General features: G+C 35.4%; 1 protein-coding gene across 1 annotated transcript; it reads right to left on the reverse strand.

Annotated features, from left to right (window-relative positions):
• Positions 1 to 921: 921 nt before the first annotated feature.
• LOC116178730 (protein gooseberry-neuro-like) lies at positions 922 to 23,047 on the reverse strand. The gene is made up of 3 exons (XM_031498311.1): positions 22,847 to 23,047; positions 1,530 to 1,843; positions 922 to 1,151 (listed from the first exon to the last, which is right to left on the reverse strand). Exons 1-3 carry the CDS (start codon positions 22,884 to 22,886, stop codon positions 1,074 to 1,076), a joined length of 432 nt encoding a protein of 143 aa, XP_031354171.1. The 5' UTR covers positions 22,887 to 23,047; the 3' UTR covers positions 922 to 1,073.
• Between the last annotated feature and the right edge of the window lie 1,192 nt (positions 23,048 to 24,239).

Below are 24,239 nucleotides of genomic sequence, written 5' to 3' on the forward strand. Positions count from 1 at the left end.
AGCGAATGATAATCAAAATCCTAGATTATTTGCCAAATCTGAGTTTAAACAAGAATTTTGACATTTGATTGGCTGCCTACTGCAATATAAAGCCAATCATTAATGTCTTAATACCGGATTAAACAATAATCCTGGATTTTTTTTGTGCAACTGGCAACCTTTAATTTTTTAGGTTGGATATTGTGAGTCATTTAGAAGGATATAATCGTAACACCGGAAACATACCCTTTCTGCAGGTACATTTTTACCCTCCACCACTTAACCACTTAAGCACAAGTCCGGGGAGGGGGGGGGGCTAGGATAAGTCATATTAGGCGACAAATGCAGTCATTAAAACAATAAAACGTTTTGTAGGATTTAAATCCGATTCGTCTAACTTGATGGCCTAATTATTAAACGGTATAAGTAAGTTGTTCATGGATCTCTATAAAAGGAGCTGTGATTGTGGAAACTTCATGGGTTTTTGAATACTAGTAGTAGTACAAAATTTGTTGTTGAGTACAAAATGATGGTATAAAATTGGCATGAATCGGTACTCTTGGTATTGTGGCGTTAAATCGCAACCCCAATATGGATTTGGTCCTCACGGGTAAAATGCAGTGGTGCAAAATTTAATACCTGCTGTACTGATAGGTACAAAATCGGCTCTCAATTACCGCATTAATGAATCGTGTATTAGCAATTGTCAATCCAAATATTCGAGAAACAATCGCAAATAACTCTCAGTCATTTTAAATAAACTAATCTTAAGAAAATTTAATTTACGGTTCTGCGTTAATTAATTAGTTGGTGCACTGGCGATAAGTAATTAAATAATTGCTTCAAATACCTATGCTAAAACAATGTTTAATTTAGTTAATAGAGATACATTTACATTTTCCTTGGCGCTGAGATTAGTGCCAGCGAATCGCGAAATTTATGGGTGCGTATTTATTTTTTCCAACTATTTCCTGATTTATCACTTTCGGCGGATTACTTAAAATTTATTACGATTGAGATAAGGGTGGCCGATGTGGTAAATCTCCATTAAAAAAATTTCAATTAACTAATGCCAATGCGCTCTGATGGTTAGATTAGGTATAATCAGAAGGTTCTCTTACCCCAGGAGGATCCGCTTCGGGCGTTGGCGAGGTCAAGTTTAGATCGGCTTCCTAAAATTGAAAAGATACGTCGCTTTATGGAATAATTATTTTAGTAACGGTTTAATGCTACGCCACTGTTAAAACAAGAACTCGAAGAAAGGTGGGCGTTTCGATGCGTTTATCGGCCGCGAGCGCAATGTATTAGAGAAACTGAAGATGATATCGACAGATGTCCAGGCCGTAATTTGAGGGCGGTACGGCACGTTCTTCGTGTCAGAGTCCCACAAGAATGCGTTATTATTCTGTTTTGTCCTCTGGCACGCGTACTCTTTGATATACACCGCCAACACCCAAAGCGCCCTGCTTTCAAGAACGGTTAGCATCGCGATTTTTATCTTTTCCTTCTTGGTAGCATTTACGTACCCGCTAATGATAATTAATACGTACCTTGACCAGTCTCTCTCTTATTTCCCACGAAAAAATTCCGGGATTTTGACGCTTAAGCTGCTCGATCCGATTTTCCACCTCTGGGGTCGCGACGCGCGGTTTCGATCCGCCGATTACGCCCGGTCGTATGCTTCCAGTCTCTTGGTAGCGATTCAAAATTTTTGATACGCATCCGTGCGACACCCTCAATTGCCGCGAGATAACGCAGGGACGCGTACCGGCGGCCGCCATTTCGACGATCTTTAAACGTATGTGGTTTGGAAGTGGACGGCCGTTTATGAACACTCCGCCAAGCTGGTTCACACGGCCCTGACCTGAAACGAAATTTATTAGAAAGACGTCTTAAGCCAATGTTTCAATGTGTCAAAAGCTCGATTGTAATTCAAATATCGTTTTCTTTCACATAAATACGTTTCACTATGTACGTGTGATGAATTTTCTAAAAGGAACGAATACTTGCTGTTTTTCAGAGGCCTGCCCGGGGTATCACTCATTCCCATTATTTATGGCGAATTACTAAGAAAACTGCTCGAAGGCGGATTATCCTAACATTGTGCCCTAGACTATGAATATTTTAAGTGCATCCCCAGTTTCTTAGTGGCGAAATTAAGGGCGCGCTGAAAGCTAATAAAATACAGGTAGTTGCTAACATTTTTTAACATACGTTCGTCATTGTAAACAACTTTCAATTGCTTGCCCAATATTCAATTATCGATTAGATTAGTCGGTTAGCCAAATGATTGACTTGGAATCGATTAATCTATTTCGACTAGTTAAATCTGTCTCGATTTAAATTACTGGATTGGCGATTGTATTGATATTTTCACTTTTACCTAACAAACTTGACAGAATTTTAGTGGTTCTTTTTTGCAGGATAATGTCCGACCTGAATTTTTGGCACAGGATAGGAAGCAACATATTTCCTTGGGGAGAGTAAGGGTAAAGTTTCTCTGTTATGGCGGCTTTTCTTGAGGACAAATGTTTCTAGTGCGGTTTTTCGGGGCGATTATTTATGGGGCTACTGTTTCGGTATTATCATTGTCATTTGAACCAAATTCCGATAGGTATATTTTCTATGTTTTCTAATTCCTCGGTATACTTAAGAGTCTTCTGTACCCACTGCACCCAATGTAAATTTCCAAAAGGGGGCCCGCCATAAAAACTCTATTTGTTTTTACAAAAACAATTTTTTTTAAGAACTATTGTATAAATTTAGACCTTTATCTACAAAATGTTCGGACTATTTTTTTTTTAAAGTTTATAGCAACTGAATACAGATTGTTTAAAATTTAGATGTTTCGCACCGATTATTGCGCTAATCTGTTTTATTTTTTTACTCTCGATCAAGACGATTTATGGAAAAAGTAAACCGACAGTTTTTTAGATAAATTACTTCTAAACATGACCCCAAAAAATGAAATCATAATTTTTGTAAATAAAGTCTGTATCTTGGGGGGCGTTAAATCAACAATTTGAGTGTAACAAGTGGCGCCGCTGCACAGTGTCGGTGGGAACTAACTAAGGACCAAGACAGGAGTTGACAAAGCAAGAATATAATCTTATCTCTTGCAGCTATAATCATCTATACACTATAATGTAAAAAAGTTGCGCTTAGGTAAAGAAGACTCTTAACATTTCCTATGCGTCGTACAAGAATTGGACCAAAAGCTTCTTTTTAAAAATTGCCACACTTTCTGTAATTTCATTGATGAATATGAAAATTTCAAAAAAATAAGAAAATTGGCATTACGCAGTTTACGCATGCGCACATCTACTTATCTTCTTTGACAGGGCAGAGATTTTCCGGTATATCAAAATTTGGCTTGTTAAAAAGGAATAACAATATGACTCATCTTTAAAAACATCTATATCAAGTGGATACGTTTAGTAAATTAGATTTCTTTTTTTGGAAGCTTTAATCTTTGCCAATTTAATTTTCTCTTAGCTAAAATTTGAAGTTTCTTTGAGAATCTTGACGTAATTTTTAATTTTTAAACCGGCCAAAGCTTTTCCAGAAAGTTAACATTTATTTGGAAATCTCAGTTTTTCAAATGAAGGATTTCAGAAAAATCATAGTGAAAATCTCGACGTAAGTTCTTGAATTTTGAAAAGTTTCTTTGTTAGGGCGGCATTTCTTTAGGACGAATGTGGGCTACTATTTCGTTGGTTCTCCTATTGCATAGGAGACGAATTTGCTCAAAAGCTTCCTCCATTGCTGAGTTTCCATACTTTCCGTAGTTTCCGCAATTTCCATTAGAAGTAAGTAACCAAATTCCTTTAAAAATTAAACTTTCCGATATATTTTTGTATATTTTCTATTTGCCCCGTATACTTAATATTTCTTATTAAAAATGACCACACTTTCTGTAATTTCATTGAAGAATCTATGGCTAAAATTTCAAAAAAATATCTCTATAAATAAACAATTGACATTACACAGTTTGCGCTGGCGCACATCAGATTTTTAGAATATGCGATAAGCTCGTCGTTACTAGAAGCATGCGCATGCACACATCTGATTCTTACAATATGCAATATGATTGTTTTTACTAAAAAAATTTATAGTTAACATTAAAAAAAAAACCGTACAGGACTGATGGCTTTCGGAAAGATCATTGTAAGAATCTCGACGTCTTTTAATTTTTAACTGGAACAAAGGTTTTCCGGAGTGTCAATATTCAGCTTTTTAAATATTTGCGGTGGATTTTATTTTGGATGCATTTCTAGAACCTGCATTTCTAGAACCTATATGCTTCCTAAAAAATTCATACTTGCAACTGCTTCAAGTATCCACGGTTGCATTTACTTTAAATGAAATCGTTTGAAAAAATTGAACTGTGAGAATCTGGACGTAAGTTTTTAATTTTTTGAAATGTTTAAACTGAACAAGAATTTTCCGTTGGTTTTACTTTTTCAAATATTTGCGCTGGGTTTTTCGGTGCATTTTTAGAAATTGTACATGAATGAACGGTTTTTGAAAAATCCATGGTTGCATCTGAATGAATACGTTTTAGAAAATTGAATTTCTTGTTTTGGGAACCTTAATCTATGCCATTTTAATTTTCTGTTCTGAAGTAACTGTGCGAATCTAGACGCAAAAAAACATTTTTAGATTTTTTGGAAAGTTAGCATTTAGTTGGTTTACGTCTCAACTTTCCAAATTTTACGTTGGTTTCAGTTTGGATGCATTGAACGCTTACTGGAAAATCCATATTTGCATCCTCTTTAAGTAAAATAGAATATCCGTTTTTAGAAGCTCTTTAATGTTTGCCAATTTTCATTTTTGTTCGGTACATTATGCAGAAACTGTGAAACGACATAAGCTCCTAAAAGAATTTTTTAATTTCTAAACGGATAAGAAAGATGTTCCAGAAAGTTTCTTTGAAGAAGTTTTTCCTTGAAGGAGTAGAGATTAATTATTGACATAAATCATTTATTCATAAAATTAAGCCTTGCTAGTTCCTACTTTATTTAATTTATACAGGGTGTAACTCATGAAAGCTGTTAAAGGCAGAGCTCTTAAAGACTGCAACAATGGAGGTTCTAAAACGATCTAGAAGAATATCGGAGACTGACTGTATGAAATTATTAGAGACTTTTGGACTCTTCGAAGTCCGTGAAACTCTTTGGAGGCTCAGCTGAACTCTGTGACGAAGAAAACTAAAAGGAAATAAGAAATCCAGCACTACGGCTCCAGCTGCTCTCGGTGGTAGGGGTGGTTCGACCATACTGAAAGAAATAGCTAGAAATGCTCAGAAAATTTAGGCGCCACTAATTTTTCGGTAGTTCCAAGCCGTACAGGAAAAAAATTAGAAACCTGCTCCTGTTGGACTGGAAATGCAGGGGTAAAACTATAAAGAAGAGAAATAGAGAAAATAGCGGGAAAGAAAAGGTATTTATTCAAGGAAATCCAGAAACTAACACAGATATTGTAGGGCGAATGATGATGATTGATAATGGCACGGAATGATAACAGGGAAAATAACGGCAAAAAAAAAGAAAAATCAGTACGAGATCTCGTCTCACAGTAAGACAATAAAATTTGACAAAATTACTTAATATGATGTAGGGTGGCTGAATTAATGTGATGGGTTTTTTTTAAATTAACTTAACGGTTTTTTGTTTTTTTAGGTAAATAGGTAACTTGAAACTTGGACTTAGCTGTTCTGGCTCCTGAAGTTGTCCAGCAGTTGTCCGGCGGACTTGGCGGTTGTAAACCAGTGGCTAAATGCGGGGAAGATTAAGGATAGGGATGAGGGTAGAAGGGAACAAAGGGAAAAGAAATTTGAGGGCATCGAAAGAAGATTGAAGACTGAAGACGGATGACTGTAGATTGAAGACGGACGACTGAAGATTGAAGACGGACGACTGAAGACTGAAGACGGACGACTGAAGACTGAAGACGGACGAAGACGAAGATTTCTTAGTAGTAGATAGGTACGTATAACAAGTATAGACAAGTAATAACTAAAAATACAAGGCCCTAGAACAAAAACCCAACATTACAAGCTAAAACTATCACGAAAAGGCTACTTACGAGATGGTGTGGGCCTTAACGTAGAGACAATATATAGATATGCATGCTCAATTAAATTGGTGGACGGTGAAATAACGCTCGGATCCTAAGAGACAACGAAGAAATAGAAAATGATAAGAAAATTTTTTTTCCGGGTCGATCTGAGACAATTTTCTTTTCGAGCCTCAAAAAAAGGCAGTGTATTACCTTCCTTTTTTACCAAAAATCGACTACACCAAAATTTCTCGGGAAAAGACTTTTTCTTATTAATTTTGGTGCGTAGAATCCAAAACAATTCGTACTTTTTCGATCAGACTTCTCAATCAAAAGTTATAGACTAGAAACCAATTTCGAAAAAAAATTCAAAGGGCTGTAACTTTGGAACTAGTAGCCCAATCTTGGAACTGTTTGAAATTATGGATTCTACAGGCCACATTCTATAAGAAAATTTTTTTTCCGGGACGATCTGAGACAATTTTTTTTTCGAGCCTCAAAAAAAGGCAGTGTATAACCTTCCTTTTTTACCAAAAATCGACTACACCAAAATTTCTCGGGAAAACACTTTCTTATTAAATTTGGTGCGTAGAATCCAAAACAATTCGTACTTTTTCGATCAGACTTCTCAATCAAAAGTTATAGACTAGAAACCAAATTCGAAAAAAAATTCAAAGGGCTGTAACTTTTGAACTAGTAGCCCAATCTTGGAACTGTTTGAAATTATGGATTCTACAGGCCACATTCTATACAAACAACTAAAACACTTACACAAGGGTTGAAATCCGGCGAGCAAAGGTAACATATATATATATATATTGGTTGTAGGTAAGTTCGCAAATACAAATGTGCCTTCTCCTCCACTCTTAATCCCCAAAATAGGGTTGGTTTCTAAGGAAGAAATACCAATTCCTTGTAATGAGTGGAGACTATATGACGAGGGTAGAAATCCCAAAATTATCAGATAAAAGCGGCTGCAAAAATTCCGCACCTCACAAGCACACCATAGAATTGACAATTGACCAAAACGGAAACGAAAACGTAGAAGATTTTGAAAAAAACGAACAGTAATACCAATAATTAAGGAACATAAAAAGTTAGCGGGAAAAGAAGAATAGATTTTTGAAAAGAGCGGGAAAGAATAGCGTACTACTTTACCAGAACTGACAATAGATGACACTGGAAGCGGACCAGAGGCGTAACATGGAATAAAATAGTACACATAAGCTTCGAAAATTAGAATAGTGAAAACAGTAAGGAAAGAAAAAGCTTTTAAAGCGTGAAAAGGTAAATACAATTGTAAGAAGAGAGCAGGAATCCAAAGAAGTGAAGAAATCGAAAGAAGAAATTTAAGAAAAGGGGCACGCCTATGTGAAGAAAATCAAAACAAAATAAACAAATTCCTAACCTAAAAATCAAAATAACTAAAGCAAAACTAAACTAAAAATGGACCTGTAACAACTCGTCGAAACTGTTATAGACACTTCAAAACTCTTGGAATTTATTAGAAACCCAAACGTTTTAAGCACCAAACACTAAATCTATATGAATAGTTCTAAAAGACCCTTGACGACTTTGTAAAACCTTTAAGAGTCTCAAAGGTTAATAAATACCTTTAAAAGCTCAACGCTTCAATATTCTTAAATGATAAATACTCTTAGATTTAACAGTTTCGGCTCTTACCATATACGAGAGAATATCACCTTCTGAAAAAACCTTGGAGACATTTGTAAGCTGTTGAAGGCTTTTAAGGATACGCTTTTACAGAAGTTTAGGGTGCTAAAGGGAGTCTTGGGATTCTTTGTTAGGAAACCTTCAAGTTTTTAAAGACTCTCTAAAGCCCTTGAAGGCTGACACATGACACACTCTTAAACATCACGAGAACAGTTCTCACATTTTTATAGACTAATACGCCATGTATCTTTAAAAACTTCTGGCGTAAACGTAAACCAGGTAAATATTTTGGAACTTGTTCATTTTTCAATTATACATTCCACCAGCATATAAGTTAATGGTGCAAAAAATGTTGTTGTTACACAATATAATTTCAGAATAAAAAGTGACAAACAAAGAGAGGAGACTTAATTAATGTGATTGTCGTGGGACACGTGGTTTGTGACTTGTCACATTAGTTTGGTCAATAAATTCATGCGGACGAGTGCTAGAAAATAATTTTAATCTCGCGATTACAGATGAATAAATTTTCATTATACGTACGTACAAACCCAACTCGTCACCCTATTCTCCTCTTTTCGAAGGTAACGCCTACGCGTTATAGAAAATTGCACAATCCCTCGTCCATTAATCATCGCAGGCTCCGAGTTACCTATTTAAAATATTTTCGGCATTAACAGATTTTGTAAAGTTGAAAGCCGTTTTGTGCGCGACCGCACAATATTAGGGCTGATAAAACTGCCACATTATTACTCCGCTGTAAGTAGATAATATTCATCCATACTAAAGTGTCCACCAAGAACTGCATATTAAGGCAATTGCAAGCTGTAGTTTTGGCGCGTCGCCCGATTTATTCCACAAGTGCGCCCAATCAATTGGAAACGCTTTTCATTTAGAAGGTCTGTGATAAAGTGGAAATTCGGAAACATCTGCTTCGAATGGTCTGCTTGCTTGTTTTTCTTCGATATAAACTGTGTAATTGTGCTAAACCGTAGTAGGAAAATGGAATACTATGACTGAAGATTTATATTTAACGACTTTAATACAGATTTAGTCATTCAAGTTAATAAAATAATCACCGAGATTCAGTCTACAAAAGTGACTGTACTGCAAGGTATAGAAAGAGGTCTCATCTTAAAGCAGATTTCTGTTATGACCTGCCACAATTTTCAATAAATCTGTCCATTATCCAGCACGCTTTGAAACATACAAAGTCAGTTCAGACTTATCTAACGTTAATTATGAGTTCACCAGTGATTCCTCCCAAACCTATCAGAGCTTGCTCACACGTTCCTCATAGATGATAAAGGAATTCTACAGATTTTGTTGACAGGTGCATTGTCAGAGATTTTAAAGATTCATAATTTCTCTCATTTCATTGATAGAGAACACTTTTGTATAATTTGTGGTAAAAATTTTAGAGATTCTTCAAAGATGTTTTGCAAATTTTGAGTAACTCCTTGTGGGACTTTTATTTATTCCTGAGACTCTACAATATTATTAAAGCTTGCCTACAGGTTCTTCAGAGATCATTAAGGAATTAGGGATTTTGTTGACAGTTCCCAAATTCTCTTTCTTTTAAAATTGGTAGAGAACACTTTGGGATATTTTGTTGAGCACATTAAAAATTCATGAGCGAATTTGCAGGTATTTTCGAGGAATGAATCCGAGTTCGGGTAACAAATTAAAAAAAATAGTAGTAGTGGAGTTGTTACAGTCACATCTGGTGAAAGACAGTCAACAAAAAATAACCGGAAATTAAAATAGATTCCTCAAAAATTCTAGTATGTTTTAGGTATATCGTTTAGAATGTTTGATCAATAATTTAAAAGATTTGTTTATATTCCTTGGGGATTATTCGTAGGATATTCTGTTCATCTCCTGAAATTCTTCAGAGATTGACAGATCGATTCCCAGGAAAGGGTATTTTAACATTCCTAAGTTCTTTATAAAGTTTTTATAGATTATCTTGTAATATTTCTAGATATTCCCGAAGGATTTTTAGGATTTCTCTAAAGATTCTATAAACATCCATTAAATTAAAAAGCGTCTGTCGCCAGGATTTGCTCCTGAAAAGATCCTCCAGTATAGTTCACTAAGAAACTAGCCCTAAGGCGACTTTCCGGTTAAGAAAAAAAAAGTTTAACGTTTGTTATACTCCCACAAAACTATCCTTTAAAAATTCGTTCACGAAATCTTACTCCTAGGCTAGTTAGATATAAGGAATAGTTCAGTAAAAGGAAAATTTTGCTCAGGAAACAGTGTGACCTGATAGATATAAGTACATATAGGCTTCCAAAATCGTGAAAGCAAGGCCATCGCAGATCGACCGAAAACTAAACAATCGACCCGTAATATTCCTCGGTATTGTTTCCTCCGAATTCGACAACTCGTTGAAAACTCACTTGTTGAATGTTCTGTAAACCATGCTTTCGGTTGGAATTCACATGTGGAAAATCTGCCGCTGTCTCCAAAACTACAAAAAATGCATGGGAAATATGAGTGAAATGACATGGAAAATATAAGAAGGCATTTTTCTTAGAATTTAGCAAAATCATATTCTTCGTATAGGAAATCTGAATGTTACGGAAAAACTATACACATTTCTGGAGACAAATATAAAGGAAACTATGAAAAAAATGAAGTCAATTCCAAGATAACTTATTTCATATGGAAATTGGTTGGGAAACTAACATAATGAAATGTTGGGAAGACTAAGGAATTTAAAAATATAAGGGAAACTTGGTTGAAGCGACAAGGAAAATGTAAGGTAATTTTTATGTTAGTTGGGTTCAGGGGAAAATATCAAAGGAGCCTTTGAGCAAATTTTTATCCTTTTTTTTTAAATTTTATTGCCTTTATCTTACACATACGAAGTATGAAGGATACTAGAAAATTAGACGAGCTTCTAGAGAAAAATGTAAGTAAAACTTGATTGTTTCAAGGGAAGTCTGTTAGATATTTCATACAGAAATTGGGGAAATCTAAGAGAATGCAATTTTTGGTGAACTTAGGAAGAAGTGGCTATTTTTAGGGTGTGGTATATGATCAAAATTCATGTCTTAAGCATAGGAAATGTGGAGAACACGGAGAAATTAGATGAAGTTCTGGAGAAGAGCATAGGGGAAGTCTATAGATTTAAATATAAGCAACGGCAATTTTTAAGGGAATTCGGTTACTATAATCTCACATAATATTACAATGAAATTTTGGGTGTAAGCTACAGAAAATGTAATAATTTTTAAGAAAGAAGCCTTTGGGTTCTTACCCTACGCCTAGGCAGGTAAACAAATCGTTATGCCTTAACTTATTTTCCTTTGTACATATAAATAGTTCATTATATAAAATTTCAGGAAGTAGGTACTGATCAATTCATCAAAAATGCGATACAATTACTCGCCGATTTCGGAAAAGTGAACTGAACTGCAATATTCCGGGCAATCTCTACCCCTTGCACATTTTCATGCAGGATTTACTGGAGTATCATAGCAGTTGGGGCAAAGGTTAGTGAAATTAAAAAAATATTAAGGACTCTGGGATGTTTCCACTGAAAGCATCGAATTTTTTAAAACGTTCATTTTAAAAAGCCCAGTTTACTTCGGTAAATTTTCTAGCTAGGAAGTCTCCTCGAAACTAAAACCGTTGAAAAAGTTGAGAAGTATAAAAGCTTCCAAGCAAGAAAAATTAATTTTCCAAAATATAGAATTTGATTTGATTTTCAAATAAGCATTCATTTATGTAGGTTTCAAAAATATGTGAATCTAAGCCTAATTTGCGATTACATTATACTAAAAAGTTCAATTTTCCGGGAAATCTTTGGTTCATTAAAGACGAATGTATGACGAAGAGAAGATGACATTATGGAATTACCAAATATTGAGGGTACTACATAATAAAGGAGGTTGGCATTTCCAATTGCAACTATATATCTTTTCAGCTGATTTTTAAAAGAATTGCCAAGGGTATTTTTCAAGTTTTTAAAGCTCTTTATTGCCCTTGTAACCGCCGAAACTGTTAAGTGTTAACGAGTTTTTATCATTTATAAATTCAGAAACATTTAGGTCGAAAATTTGCGGAAAATCTTTTTTTTTAAATGCATCCAAACTCCAAACTAAAACCCAGGAAAGAATTTGGAGAGTTGAAATATCAACCAACTGAACGTGAAAGATTAAATTGAATTTTCCGAACCGTCTTCATGTGAAGCGGATGCCGGCAAGGAATTCCCAGAAAACGTGCAGTCTATAAAAATCCATACAAATTAAACCCCGTGAATCTTTGAAAAGTGATAGCTGAACGTTAACTTTCCGGAAAATCTTAATTAAAATAATTTTTCCAGATTTTCACAGTTACTTCAGAATTTACTAAACAGAAAGTAAATGTGACAAAAATTAACACTTCCAAAAAGAAAATTTGATTCTTCGAAATGTTTTCACTTGCAACAGGTGCAACAATGGATTTTCCAGAAAGCTCACGTATCGTTTTTAAAAGTGCATCAAACTAAAGCTCAGCGAAAATATTTGAAACCTTCAACGGAAAGTTAACTTTCCGGAAAATCTTTGTTTCGTTTAGTAACAACAATTTTCTTTAGTATGCCATACCCCTCGGCTCTTTTTTGCTGGGTGGTTTTAGCTCTCGTTGCTTTTAATATAATTTCCCACAAATTGTCATCGAATTTTACCTTAGTGGAAGTATGGCCCAGTTTTACATTCTTCCTCAAAACGTAAAGCGCCAATAGCACTTACACTATAATTTTTGGAAAGGGACCATCCAACGTAACACCAGGAGTCTGTGGGGCATGGAATCTTCGTCAGGAAAGCAAGAATCAATGGGCCTTTATAAACAGCCATTACGAAAGCTCTTGGAGCTGTACTTTTAAGGTAAAATGTAGCATCGGGGGGTCTGGGGCGTATTGAGTACCCCCAAGTATACAAAGATCTTATTATACTTTATAGGGAAGGGAAAATTGAATGGATCTTTGTTCCTTTGTTGGATACTTTTAACCCTCGCCTCTTTTAATATGATTTTTCAGAAATCGTCATCGAATTTTACTTTGCGGGGGTTCTCCGCTGTAAGACGCTGGAGTTATAAATAAATGGAATTCGTTCGTCGGAATTTTTAACCTAACGAATAATTCAAAATCTGCGCGTGTAATTTAAGTAGATAAATCAATCAAATCCCACAATTGAGCATCCCCAATTTTCTTACTCAATCCATATAGCCTGAAGGTTGGAAGAGGTTAGCTCGTCCTTAATGATTCTTTAATCACATTTTATAAGGGGTGGGCTTGGGTAATTTGGAAGTCCATGTCGAATCTCGACAACTATAATTTGTAGTTAGATTAGCGATTTCGCCTCGGGGCATAATGTGAGTGATAGATGAATGCATCCAGCGTTATTAATTATGTTATTTTGTAAACAGTCCGTGCCGAGAGTATAAAATTTTCATATTAAATTGGCAATACGACCTGGAAATTGTTTAGCGTACCAGTAATTTACGCTTCTAATTTATTATGCAATTTTTCAGACGTTGCACAATTAAAAATTAATTATTGCGGGAACGAGGCGCAATTCATTAATTTTAAAAACTATCTCGGCTAGAATTAATTAATATCGTTTATATGCATGCGGTTTTCTTTTTGAGAACGGGTTTGAGTGATGTCGAGATTTGAATCGAGAGTCTGTCTCCTATAGCAAGTTCTATCGGTTACAAGATTATTACTTCTCAAATGAAAGTTAGTTAATAGACGGTTCTATAGTGCACTGGCTAAATAATTAATAAGATAGATCTTTAAAGGTAGCGTGTGACATTGGAAATCATAGTGAATGGTAAAAGATTGATGGCGATCTTCGTGTTGAAAGTAATTTTCACTGGTGAATGTGGGCAGAAAAAAAAATATCCGCAAAGCAAAGTAGTGTTCCTATACGTTGCTACTGCCAGTTGAGATCTTTGTCTTTGATGACTACATCAGAAGTTATGAGCAAGAAACCGATACTAAAATAACAAAGGTTTTCTCAGACTAATCAGAAAAAAATTCTAATTGATCTTGGTCTGTGGGAAAACTGGTACAGTTTTGAAAATATGACGATTGCGTTATGAGCAAGAGACCGATTTCTTTAAAAGGGCAGAATTACTTTGCATTTAGAATCCCTCGAAAAGGGACTTTCCCGAGATCGATCGTAAAATTAGCTTTTCTTGTCGATTGTAGCATTGTATAAAAAGAAGTACTTGCGCTTAAACTTCCTTCGGATCAAAGATTTTTCCTATAGATTTTGGCCTGTGGAATCGCAATCTGCCAGAATTTTCAAAATTTGACTACTGCAACAAAAGTTATGGACAAGTAACTAGTTCCGCTATATGAGCTGTCTTTTCACATATGTGGAAACGGTTCGAAAATTGAGTTTCCTTATTTGAAAATTTAATCTTTGCCAATTTCCTTCCTCGTAAACTTTAAAGTAATTGTCAGAATTTGTGTAATTATTAACGAGAACTAAGACTGTCCGGAAACATTCATTTGGTTGCTTGGATGTATTTTTAAAAACTGAAAATGAGTAAACGCTTTCTGGAAAACTTACAGTTGCATCTGTTTCAAGTAGAAACCTTTCGGAAAGTTGAATTTCCTTCTTTCCTATAATAATATTTGATAATTTTTGTTCTATGTTCGGTAAATTCGAGTACCCGTGAAAATTTAAGTTTAAATTCGCCCTCGAAAATTCGTTTTTGTTCCCCAAAAATTCGGTTCTAATATTCAATACCTGCTCAATAGGTTCCTGCAACAAAGGAAAATGTACGTTGAGAAAAATTCGACTTCAAAAAGTTAGGAAACTAACTCATGAAATATATGGTATGTACAGGGTGGTTGAAATTCATGGCTCGCCATTGGGATCTCCGTAACGGTGAGAGATGCAGTGTAATTTTTTGTGACTAAAAAAACGCAATTGAAATTTTTGAAAAATCTTTGAAAATATCTGAGATATCGCCGACAAATTGAAAATTTTTCATTTTCATTTCCCCTATCTTAAACGGTCGAAAATGGCCAGTTCCCGTTTGCGACCTGTGTTGTCTTCGGGGAATTTGAACTCGAGACTCGTCCACTTGCAAATGCAAACGAAATTTGACATTTTCAGCTTTTCGGTGATACCTCAGTGATATTCAAAGATTTTCTAACAATTTTCTTTTCTAAATACGAATTCCCCCTCCTCGATACATGAATCATAGTCTTCATCACAATGTTACCTTGTGGAAGTGGAAATAAAGTTCCGACTGGAAATCAAATAGTGAAGGACGAAAAACAGGCCAGCTCAGATCCTAGTGGTTTTCCGGGACCGGTCCAGGCAACCGAAAAATAGATCAAAAAACAAGAATTTTAGATTTAATGTACTTAGTCAAAAACAAAACAAAAAGAATCTTGCAAGTGGAAATGGCAAAACTTTTAAGGAGGAAAAACCATAGAAAACATTCTTCCTTATTCCAACGACCATCAATGTACTTGAACTGGAGCTCACGAGTAAGGTGAAAGTCATAAGATTAATGGAGTGGTATTTCTCTTTTTGCACTGATTTGGTACACGAAAATTAGCGAGTTTCGATGATTTTTGCCGCAATACCGTTCATCCTTGGTAGCACTCAAATTATATAATTTAATTTACTTGCAATTCAAACTGTGGATGAACGCAAAGACAAATTATCACCAAGGAAAAACAAGCAATGGTGATGATAAAAGCTACCGAAACATGTTATTTGCTAACGGGGTTTTTAAAAAGGACATTGATCTAATGTCGAAGGGGTCATGAAAAATAAAAGGTGACAAACGAGATCAGCTGAAATAAATCGATTGTTTACTGAAACATTGAAAGATAACACTTTATTTATTTATAATAACACGTAGTTATTGGAGGTAATTTAATTTAAACTGAACAGTAAGGGGCAGTTCTAATTAAATATGGATTTCAATTAAAGAAAACAAATGGTGGCACGTAACTCCCGATGCACGCGGTAATAATAAAATCTATGCGCCCATTATAGAAATTGCGAGCGCGAGAGTGCGACGCAAAATTAAAAACAATATGTTAACTTTGCGCTTAAATCGCCTATTGGAAGCTTAGCAAATGGCATAATTGGCAGCGGCATTTAATTAATTTTTAGTATAAATACAGTGTTATTCGAGTAGGTGCAAAATTTCTGCAAATCCAGCCAGGAGACATTATTCCCAGACTTTATGTCCTAGGAGATAAAAGCTCTCATTTTTGTGCCGACTGCAACTTTCAGCATCTCGCAAATGAAATTTCACGCAATTAAGACGTTAATTCAAATCAGCTATTTCTATTCAATTTGCCCAATTGGAGTATGTAATTATTTAAAACGCTCTCGCTTTATACACGACGATCTATTTGCGCTAAGATCCCATAAAATCCCTTGTATTTACAAACATCGGTAATCTAAAGCGTGCCATGGAGAGATAAGGAATGGAATATTCTCGATTAGTTACCTACACCCATTCCGTATTTAATTGCAAAATTTCTTGCATGCCTCCACAGGAATTTTATGCAATTACTTTTATACAATTAATTATATGATTGAGCAACACTGGCACTTAACGTATTTCATTTTGAGATCGGCGAGAGTGGGAGTTTTTACACACGTAGAAACCAACTCAAATTAATTGTTTCGTTCTTTTTAACGTAGGTTGCTTTTTTTGTCGGCCAGTTTTGGCAATACACATCCAAAATTTTGGAACACAAAAACAAAAAAGAGCGTTTTCAACATTATCAGTCAGAAGTACCATGCTCTACAAAAATCCGTATTTTTTAAAATAGCGCTTTGCTACACCAAAAACAAGGGCACCAAGGATCAAGTTTTCGTATTCTCCCTAAGAAAATTGGTACACAAACAGCAAAACCTTTCTCGCCATGAAAAATACGCATTGTAAATCCCTCAATGTTTTCGCTTCTCGAACAGCAGAAAACATGTCTTCTTTTGCATGTAAGTAGAGTTCTCTGAGTTTGTACCAATTTTCTGTTTGTGTCCACGAAGAAAGACAGTTTATAGAAAATCAAATAGTTTATTGTTTTATTTGAAGAATATCCTTTACCTTGTGGAAACACATTTCAGACGAACCGAATCAATAGATTTCAAGCAAATTATTATTTCTGCCAATATAATCCTAAAGTAAAATTTTCATAAAAACTCAAGAGGAAGAACATGGGCGGAATATTTCAAAGTGGTGCGAATAGTCCAAGACCTGACGATTGTTGTCATTATCTTTTGATTGGTAATGTAAAGGATATGCATATGGAAACGAGAGGAATATTGATTAAAGAGAACAGAATATGGATCAAAAATTTTGAGGCATTGTCAGAGAATTGAGCAAATAGTGGATCGCAAATTGGAAGACAAACGGAAACGGTAGAATATTTGATACAAGAGGAAGACAATTTAAAAGAGTCTTCGCACAAGTGAAAAGATCTTCATTTACAAGAGGAAGATCGTCTACTTTGCCCTACAAGACTTGGTTCGAAGGCAATATCGCCTTGTAACACTTTAAAAAAACTCATCCTCAGGACTTTCAAATTGTGCACCTTTATCATTTGAGTTTTTTGAATTGAATGACAGTTTCATACCAAAAATTGGAATACGAGAAATCTAATTCATATACATAATATAATGTAATAAAAATTAAGAGCATCAAGTGTCGAAGAAAATATTTTTGGTATAAAAAGAAGCAAATTAAGAGCGAATGTTATCAGTCCCACTATTTTCATTCTTAATGGTTTAATTATCATTCGTATTGTTGTTGATGTTAAAACGACGCCAGTATTTTAATCTTATTTTTTACTTTAAGATATTAAAACTTCCTGGAACGAAACCTTCAGAACTCTCAGCAATTTCCCTCGTTCCTTCCACATTTTGAAATTCCGGTAATGTTCCCTAAATATATCTGCTAGACATTGTTATTAAAAAAGGTTTTCACTGTGGGCTATGCATTATGCAACACAATGATTATTTCTGCCGATATTTTTAAGAAAATTATTTTCCAGGGATTTTATGTCTAAGGTATTTAAAAGCCAAAAAATCTAAGAACACCTGTAATACTTTTAAGGTGTCTTCTTTCTTTGAGTATTAGCTAGAAAGATTACAGCAAGGCTTCTGTCGAGATTTAACTAACTTTTTTCAATCATCAAAAGGATCTCTATGGACATTCTCAGGATGTTATAGATTATAGAATGTTCTTAAAATCGATTTCCAGAAGGTTTCTATAAATATTTCTGACGATTCCAAGATATCTCGCCAAAGATTCTAAAAAGTAACATTTTTAGAAAGCTGTCTAAAAACATTTCTTCAATTTTTTAAGGGATCTAGCAAAATTTTAAAATAATGCTATGGAAGTTTCTAATTTTTAAAAACTCCTGGACAGAAAAGGAAGATTTTCAGGGAGCTTTTGCAGGAGGCTTCTAAAAGGGCATATCAAAGGACGTTTCAAAAAACAGAACATTTTAATCTTCACCGTGCTCAAGGATACTAAGATGATTTGAGGATAACCCTAAGCAATTTTCTAAAAATACTTAAATACACTCTTAGGCAGAAATGGAATTAAATAATACAAACAAAGAAGGTTTTTATGAGGGCCTTAAAAAATGCTAAAAATAGTTATTTATGTATTAAGGGCATAAGGGCTTTTTAGTCGCCCGAGAGTATAAACATCAGTTTATGCCCGTGGTACATACACAATTTTATGTTTTACAAATAGTTTCCTCGTCAAAAATCGTTTACAAAATAATTCATTATGTTTGATCGAGTATCTATGCGTGGTTCGAATTTGTTAATGTGATTGAAACCATCCAAACGTCAAACGTAATTTTAAATAATTCAATTCATTGTGAATGAGCAAGAAGTTCCAGAAACTATACGAAATAAGGCCAATCTTGTGATTTAGTAGGTATTGTTTCTAATTTTCAATGACCTGCAAATATTTGTTTGTTTTGTCATTAAGTATAAATGAGTTACTATGGTGATACTTAATGCCCTAGGGCATAAAGTGGTACTTTATGCCTGCGTATCACAGATATAAAATGTGCTATGATAGGTTAGTAAGACATAAAGGTTATTTACCAATTCTACAAAGATTTCAGAGAATAGAACATCTCCTCCGTCGTTTTTTAAGGGTTCTCAGAAAAATATATAAATGTTTCAACAAAGATGCAAGACAGGAAAGGGAGTAAAAAAATCTCCATGAAAACTTCAAAGGATTTTTGCAAAAGGGATTCTAAGAGATTTACATTTTGAAAAAGAGATTCTTCAGTCGTTTTCCCAGAATTCTAAATGGATTTCAAGGAAACTTTATAATTATTTCTAAAGAAAATTAAAAAATGAAATTTTTTAAATGTTTCATATGCTCTGTCAATGTGGATATCTGCATGAAGAGTTATGGGCATTTGAAAAACCTCTTACGTCAAATCGGCCCTTTTTTTTACAGATTTTGCCCTGTAGAATCAAAAACGAAAGAAGAAAAAAGATTGGTCGACTTCACCCAAAATTATGAGCAAATAAAAAGAGAGGGAACTTTGAGAAGTTTTGCCTTTATTACTGATCAATATTGAGTGACTCAAAAACCTTAAAAATGAGTATTTCCAGGAATTCGACGTTCTTACTGCCCCTCTTCAGGCTCCTTTGTTAACTGAGGATAGAGACCGGAGCATACAAAATACCACGAAGGCGTAGAAAAACTGGCCCTAATATTTGAAATGTGCCTGAAATGTATTGACTGTGATTTCCGAAGCTCTAGATAAAGTGTAAAAGATTTCAAGAAAGGGTGGGTGCTTTAAAAGGCTTTCTATTGCTTGTTGCTCTGAAAAGCATTTATAAGACTCTAGAACGCATTCAGAAAAATTGTTTCCAGAGATTTCATTTGCATTCCATGCATTGGTTCAGGAATTTTCGAGATCTTTGTAGATCTTTTCCAAGACTTCTTAGGTTTTACCTTTTGCGAAGCTTCTCGAACAGTGATGCACTTTTGAACAGGCCTGTTTAATAGAACCAGAACAGACCTGTCAATATGAAACAGGTGGGTTTGACAGGAACAAATCTGTTTAGTATTATCAGCTCTCTTGGCCTATTGCAATTAAATAGGCCTGTTAGCATGTCTGGCGCATCACTTGCCATTTGTACAGATACGTGCGTTAGAAACTCACTGCCTTGGGAAGTTACGTGATTGTCTGGCATAGGTGACCCTTGAACTAATTTCGAATTCAACATTCAAATGAATTTATTTTTTTATTTTATAGCATATGTTAAATTGACATTTTAATAGGTTTGAATGAGTAGGCTAAGCCGTTCTTTAACCGTAGATAGATAAAGTAATCACTTTAACCGTAAAGCTAGATGAAGTGAAACAGATGACTGTGCATTTTAATGATATCTGTCATTCTTATTTCAAATGCACTATATAAAATGACGTTCATAAAATATGACAATTCTGTTTCTATGGAAACGATCGCGAGGGCAGAACGTAAGCTTGCTATTTTAAATTAAATTCAGAATTGTCAGAAGATTTATAATGATTTATATGGCTTCTGCTATAAAATAAAATTTTGTATTATACACGACGATAAAGGGAAACTAACCATCTCGTGAAAGTGAATTCACTCAATTGTTAAAATATCCCTTTATCGTCTTGTATAATAAATAACTATTATCCTTTATCTCATTTCATAAACATCCAATATGGGATCAATAAGAAATAAAAAAGTAGTAACCTGTAGCTTCTACAGCTAGCTTGTTATGGAAATAATGATAAGATTCCGTCCATTTCCGACCGTTTAAGCTCGGGAAAATGAAAACAAAATTGGCGTTTTAAGTTTTTCGGTGACATCTCAGTTATTTTCAAAGATTTAAAAAATTTAAATGCCATGAGAGGAAAGATTCAATGTTCGTTTCGATGAGCGTATAATTTTCGTATACACTGGGGCCTGGAGGTATTCTATACCCCCTGACCCCAGCTGGAGTCTTGCCGAAAAAATGTAGTTAGAGGTGTGAGACCACTGAACTATACATATACTGGAATGCGCACTGCCGGTCTCTGCCATAGAAACGTAGAGCGGCGAGAGAGATAGCTCTAAACGCTTTGCGCATGGGAAACTGGTCATTCATACCTAATATCAAATCACCTGCTCTATGCATGCGCGAGAGTAGAGATCCCCCTTGTGGTCCTCTCTCTAGGATAGCGCTGGCGGAACGCGTGTTCAGTGTGTGAGACAGACGGTTTTGGGGGGAAATGTAAGATCGGGGATCCCAATACCCCCCAGGGAAATCCATCCCGGGAATGATTCATTGTGCCCTCGATTGTTTCTTATTGAATGCCCTTCTAGTATAAAAACAGTCACGTATGTAGCCGCCCACTGCCAAACTGGTCTTAACCCATGCGAAGAAAAAGATAGTTTTGCAGTGGGCGACTACCTGCGACTGTTTTTATACACGACGGAGTATAGCATATTATATAAATCTCCAGGCCCTGAAAACGTAATGAGAGCTGTGGGACAAACGGTTGGGGGGGGGGGCATTCCATTCCACATTAACACCGCCCCCTCCCCGCCACTCATACCTCTTCGTCAACGAACTTAGCACTGGGGGGTCTGGAGCCATAACCCCCAGTATATATGAAGATCATACTCTAATTGAAAGGAACATTGAATAAGTTTCATGAGACGGGTTTTACTGGGGGTGCTCTGACGTCTTGCCGAAAAACCGCTTATTTTAAATGATTTAATCGATAAAATAGCAAGGGCCTTTAATTTCGATCGGAAAACTACTTGTCTGAAACCCGGAATTTGCAAGATTGAAAGGCCACCTCAAAAGTTTTTGCCAATAGTGCATATTCCACATGTACAATATCATCAATTTATTGTTCAATTTTAACGCTTGTTCACTGTCATGGAGTTGCAGTGCTAATATTATTTAATATCAGTTAATTAGTTAATCAGTTAATTAATATCAGTCTAAAAACTGGCAAATGGAACTCCATTCCGATGTATTTATTTTTAGATTAAAGAAAAACTGCACATGCACAATTTTTAGAAGATGATTTTAAGTCAACATTCGTTTACCACAAATTTAAAATGGCGATACAATGGAAAATCGGCGTTAATGTAAATCGATTTACGGTGTGTCTCTGTGTGTCCCCGGCTGGTTTAGATTCAATTGGGCTCGATCGGATTATAGGATTTTTTTAACTTCTATTTTCGTTGATGTCGCACTCTGCTATTTCGCGTACCGCGATAGATACATGCACTAAGTCACTTGTGTTGTACCGTGCCGATGTGTTTACATTTTTACATTCTGTACGCTAGGTTTCCGTTATCAGATTTCCGTTATCATATATCCGTCAATACCGAGCGTACAAAGTCGCAGGGGAAAATCTAGTAGATTGAGTATTTCCAAACTAGTCGATTAATCGCCTTTACGTCAAATGTTCGGTTAAACTACCTACTGATTAATCGATTAATAGACGGGTACCTACCAAAAAACTCCATCGAAGTACCTATACGTGAAGCCAAGCCCTTAATTTTGTTGACAAGGGTACATGGAAACCGTTATAGAAAATAATGGAAAATTTTATACCTCTCCGTATAAAGATTCTGGATTACGTAAATAATGTAGACTTTAGTTATACTGAAAAAGTGTATTGCCTGTCCAAGTCAGAGCTGAAATCTCAACATTGGAAACTCGGGGAAAGTATTTTGACCCGCGATTAATGCAAAACAAGAACTTGAATTTTTATGATCGACATTCGTTATTTGCCCCAACTCTGAAGTATAAAATGCCTTTTCTGAGGCATCCTTGCGTACCTATACGGGCCGGAGCAGAAGGAAACAATCTTGTTTATCAAAATGTCAATTTTATTTATTCCCCATGCTTATTATTGGATCATTTTGATACTAACCTACCGTGAAACTCGAAGCAGTATCCGTAGGTTTTTGAAAATTATTTATTCATCAATCAAGACGAATTTTGTTGCGATTTTGTAAAAGGGAGCCGGATTCATTGTGAAAATCGTTCACAACCAACGGATCTTAAACCTTTTGTGTAAGTACCGAAACCTGAAGCGTGTCTAAACCTAGACAATAAAACGGAATTAACCTTACCCTGAAACGGATAACCGCCGAAAATCGGTCTTATATCCATTTCTAATTACACGTTAATAGCGTATCGTTGGTCAATTCGAATCGTCCTCGTTTAACAAACATCACATTTTCACCTTGCCATTTGAAAAATCCCCGAAAATTGTTTCTGCACCTAATACGAACAAAACTCTATGAGTACAAAACGCAAACTGGATTACAAAGCATAACAATTTTCAATTGACCAAAGAAAAAAATCGGTAATTTTGCAACTGGTTGTAAAACGATCCCCTGTACCCATTGGTTACCGATGCTCATATGCCCTATTGTATTTAAAGAAAATAATTTTGATGTCATATATAGAAGTTGTTTATGACTATTTTTAGAACAACTCTTCGCCAATACTTACTTCTAGGAACTTAAAAGTGCATGCATGCAATAGGAGGGAACTTTTGCATTATTATTAAACTTATGGGCATCGGCGGGTTTTAGAATGGGAGGTACGTTCGTGCGGTACGGCCTTCGGACTTGATAAATATTGGTAAAATGAGTATTAAATTAGTTTTAATTATTTTCGTGCATGCGAAACATAAGATGGCCTCGCGCAAAATAATTTTAGCCCCCGGCCGCGGGCCTGAAAATTATCCATTTCGCACATTGTGCGTCCGCGTATTTTTGTTCTACTTTCCAGTTTTCCTCGCAAAGTGTTCACTTAGCATGATTGCTCTTCTCAAATAACGAATTGAAAGGTTTGTCGATAAAGTTGTACCTAGTTACTTTATTGAGTTACGTGCCAGCTACGGACTGGCAAGTTCAAATCGTGCGACATTCGGTCGGTATCCTCATGGGGCGGCAAAGGATCTTTTAATTTTAATGTTGTTGAAAAAACATTAATAAAGACTGTATGTACATACAAATTTGGTGGTCATTAGATTTGGCTGCGTGTTTTCTCATTTAACAAAGAACCGTGTGTACTCTCATTTCCGAATAAACGGCTGACCGATTGGAACCAAATTTGGTTCGCATATTCTTAGACATACTTAATAGGAAAAAGCTGAAAAGCTTTTGAGCAGAACGCGGATGCGCAGATGTGCGGGTGGTATTTGTGCTAGCCACAGCAAATTTTTTCTAATGTTATTTGGACAGATACAAAGAAAAATTATAAAAAAGACACTTTCCTATTGCCACTTTTTAAGCTCTACAAGATACCGAAATTTTCAATACAACGGAGAAATCATCATCAACTTTATTTTTTGGCTCGTAAAAAAGTACACACTGTATTAAGTAACATCTTTTATTACGAATACACAACAGGATGATACACCCGTGCACAACGCCTTAATCGAATAAATTTTCCCATTTTTCAGGAAATTAGTCTGATAGGTATTCTCGCATGATTAGGGCGTTGTGCAGGGCA

This window comes from Photinus pyralis, unplaced genomic scaffold (assembly GCF_008802855.1).
Source record: "Photinus pyralis isolate 1611_PpyrPB1 unplaced genomic scaffold, Ppyr1.3 Ppyr1.4_LG8, whole genome shotgun sequence".
Lineage (NCBI taxonomy): Eukaryota > Metazoa > Arthropoda > Insecta > Coleoptera > Lampyridae > Photinus > Photinus pyralis.

Coding starts and splice junctions, on each gene's coding strand:
- LOC116178730 (XM_031498311.1), bottom strand. CDS start 22,886: ATGGATATAAGACCGATTTTCGGCGGTTATCCGTTTCAGG. Junction 1,844..22,846: donor CGGCGGTTATCCGTTTCAGG/GTAAGGTTAATT, acceptor ATTTCGTTTCAG/GTCAGGGCCGTGTGAACCAG. Junction 1,152..1,529: donor TAAGAGAGAGACTGGTCAAG/GTACGTATTAAT, acceptor TTTCAATTTTAG/GAAGCCGATCTAAACTTGAC.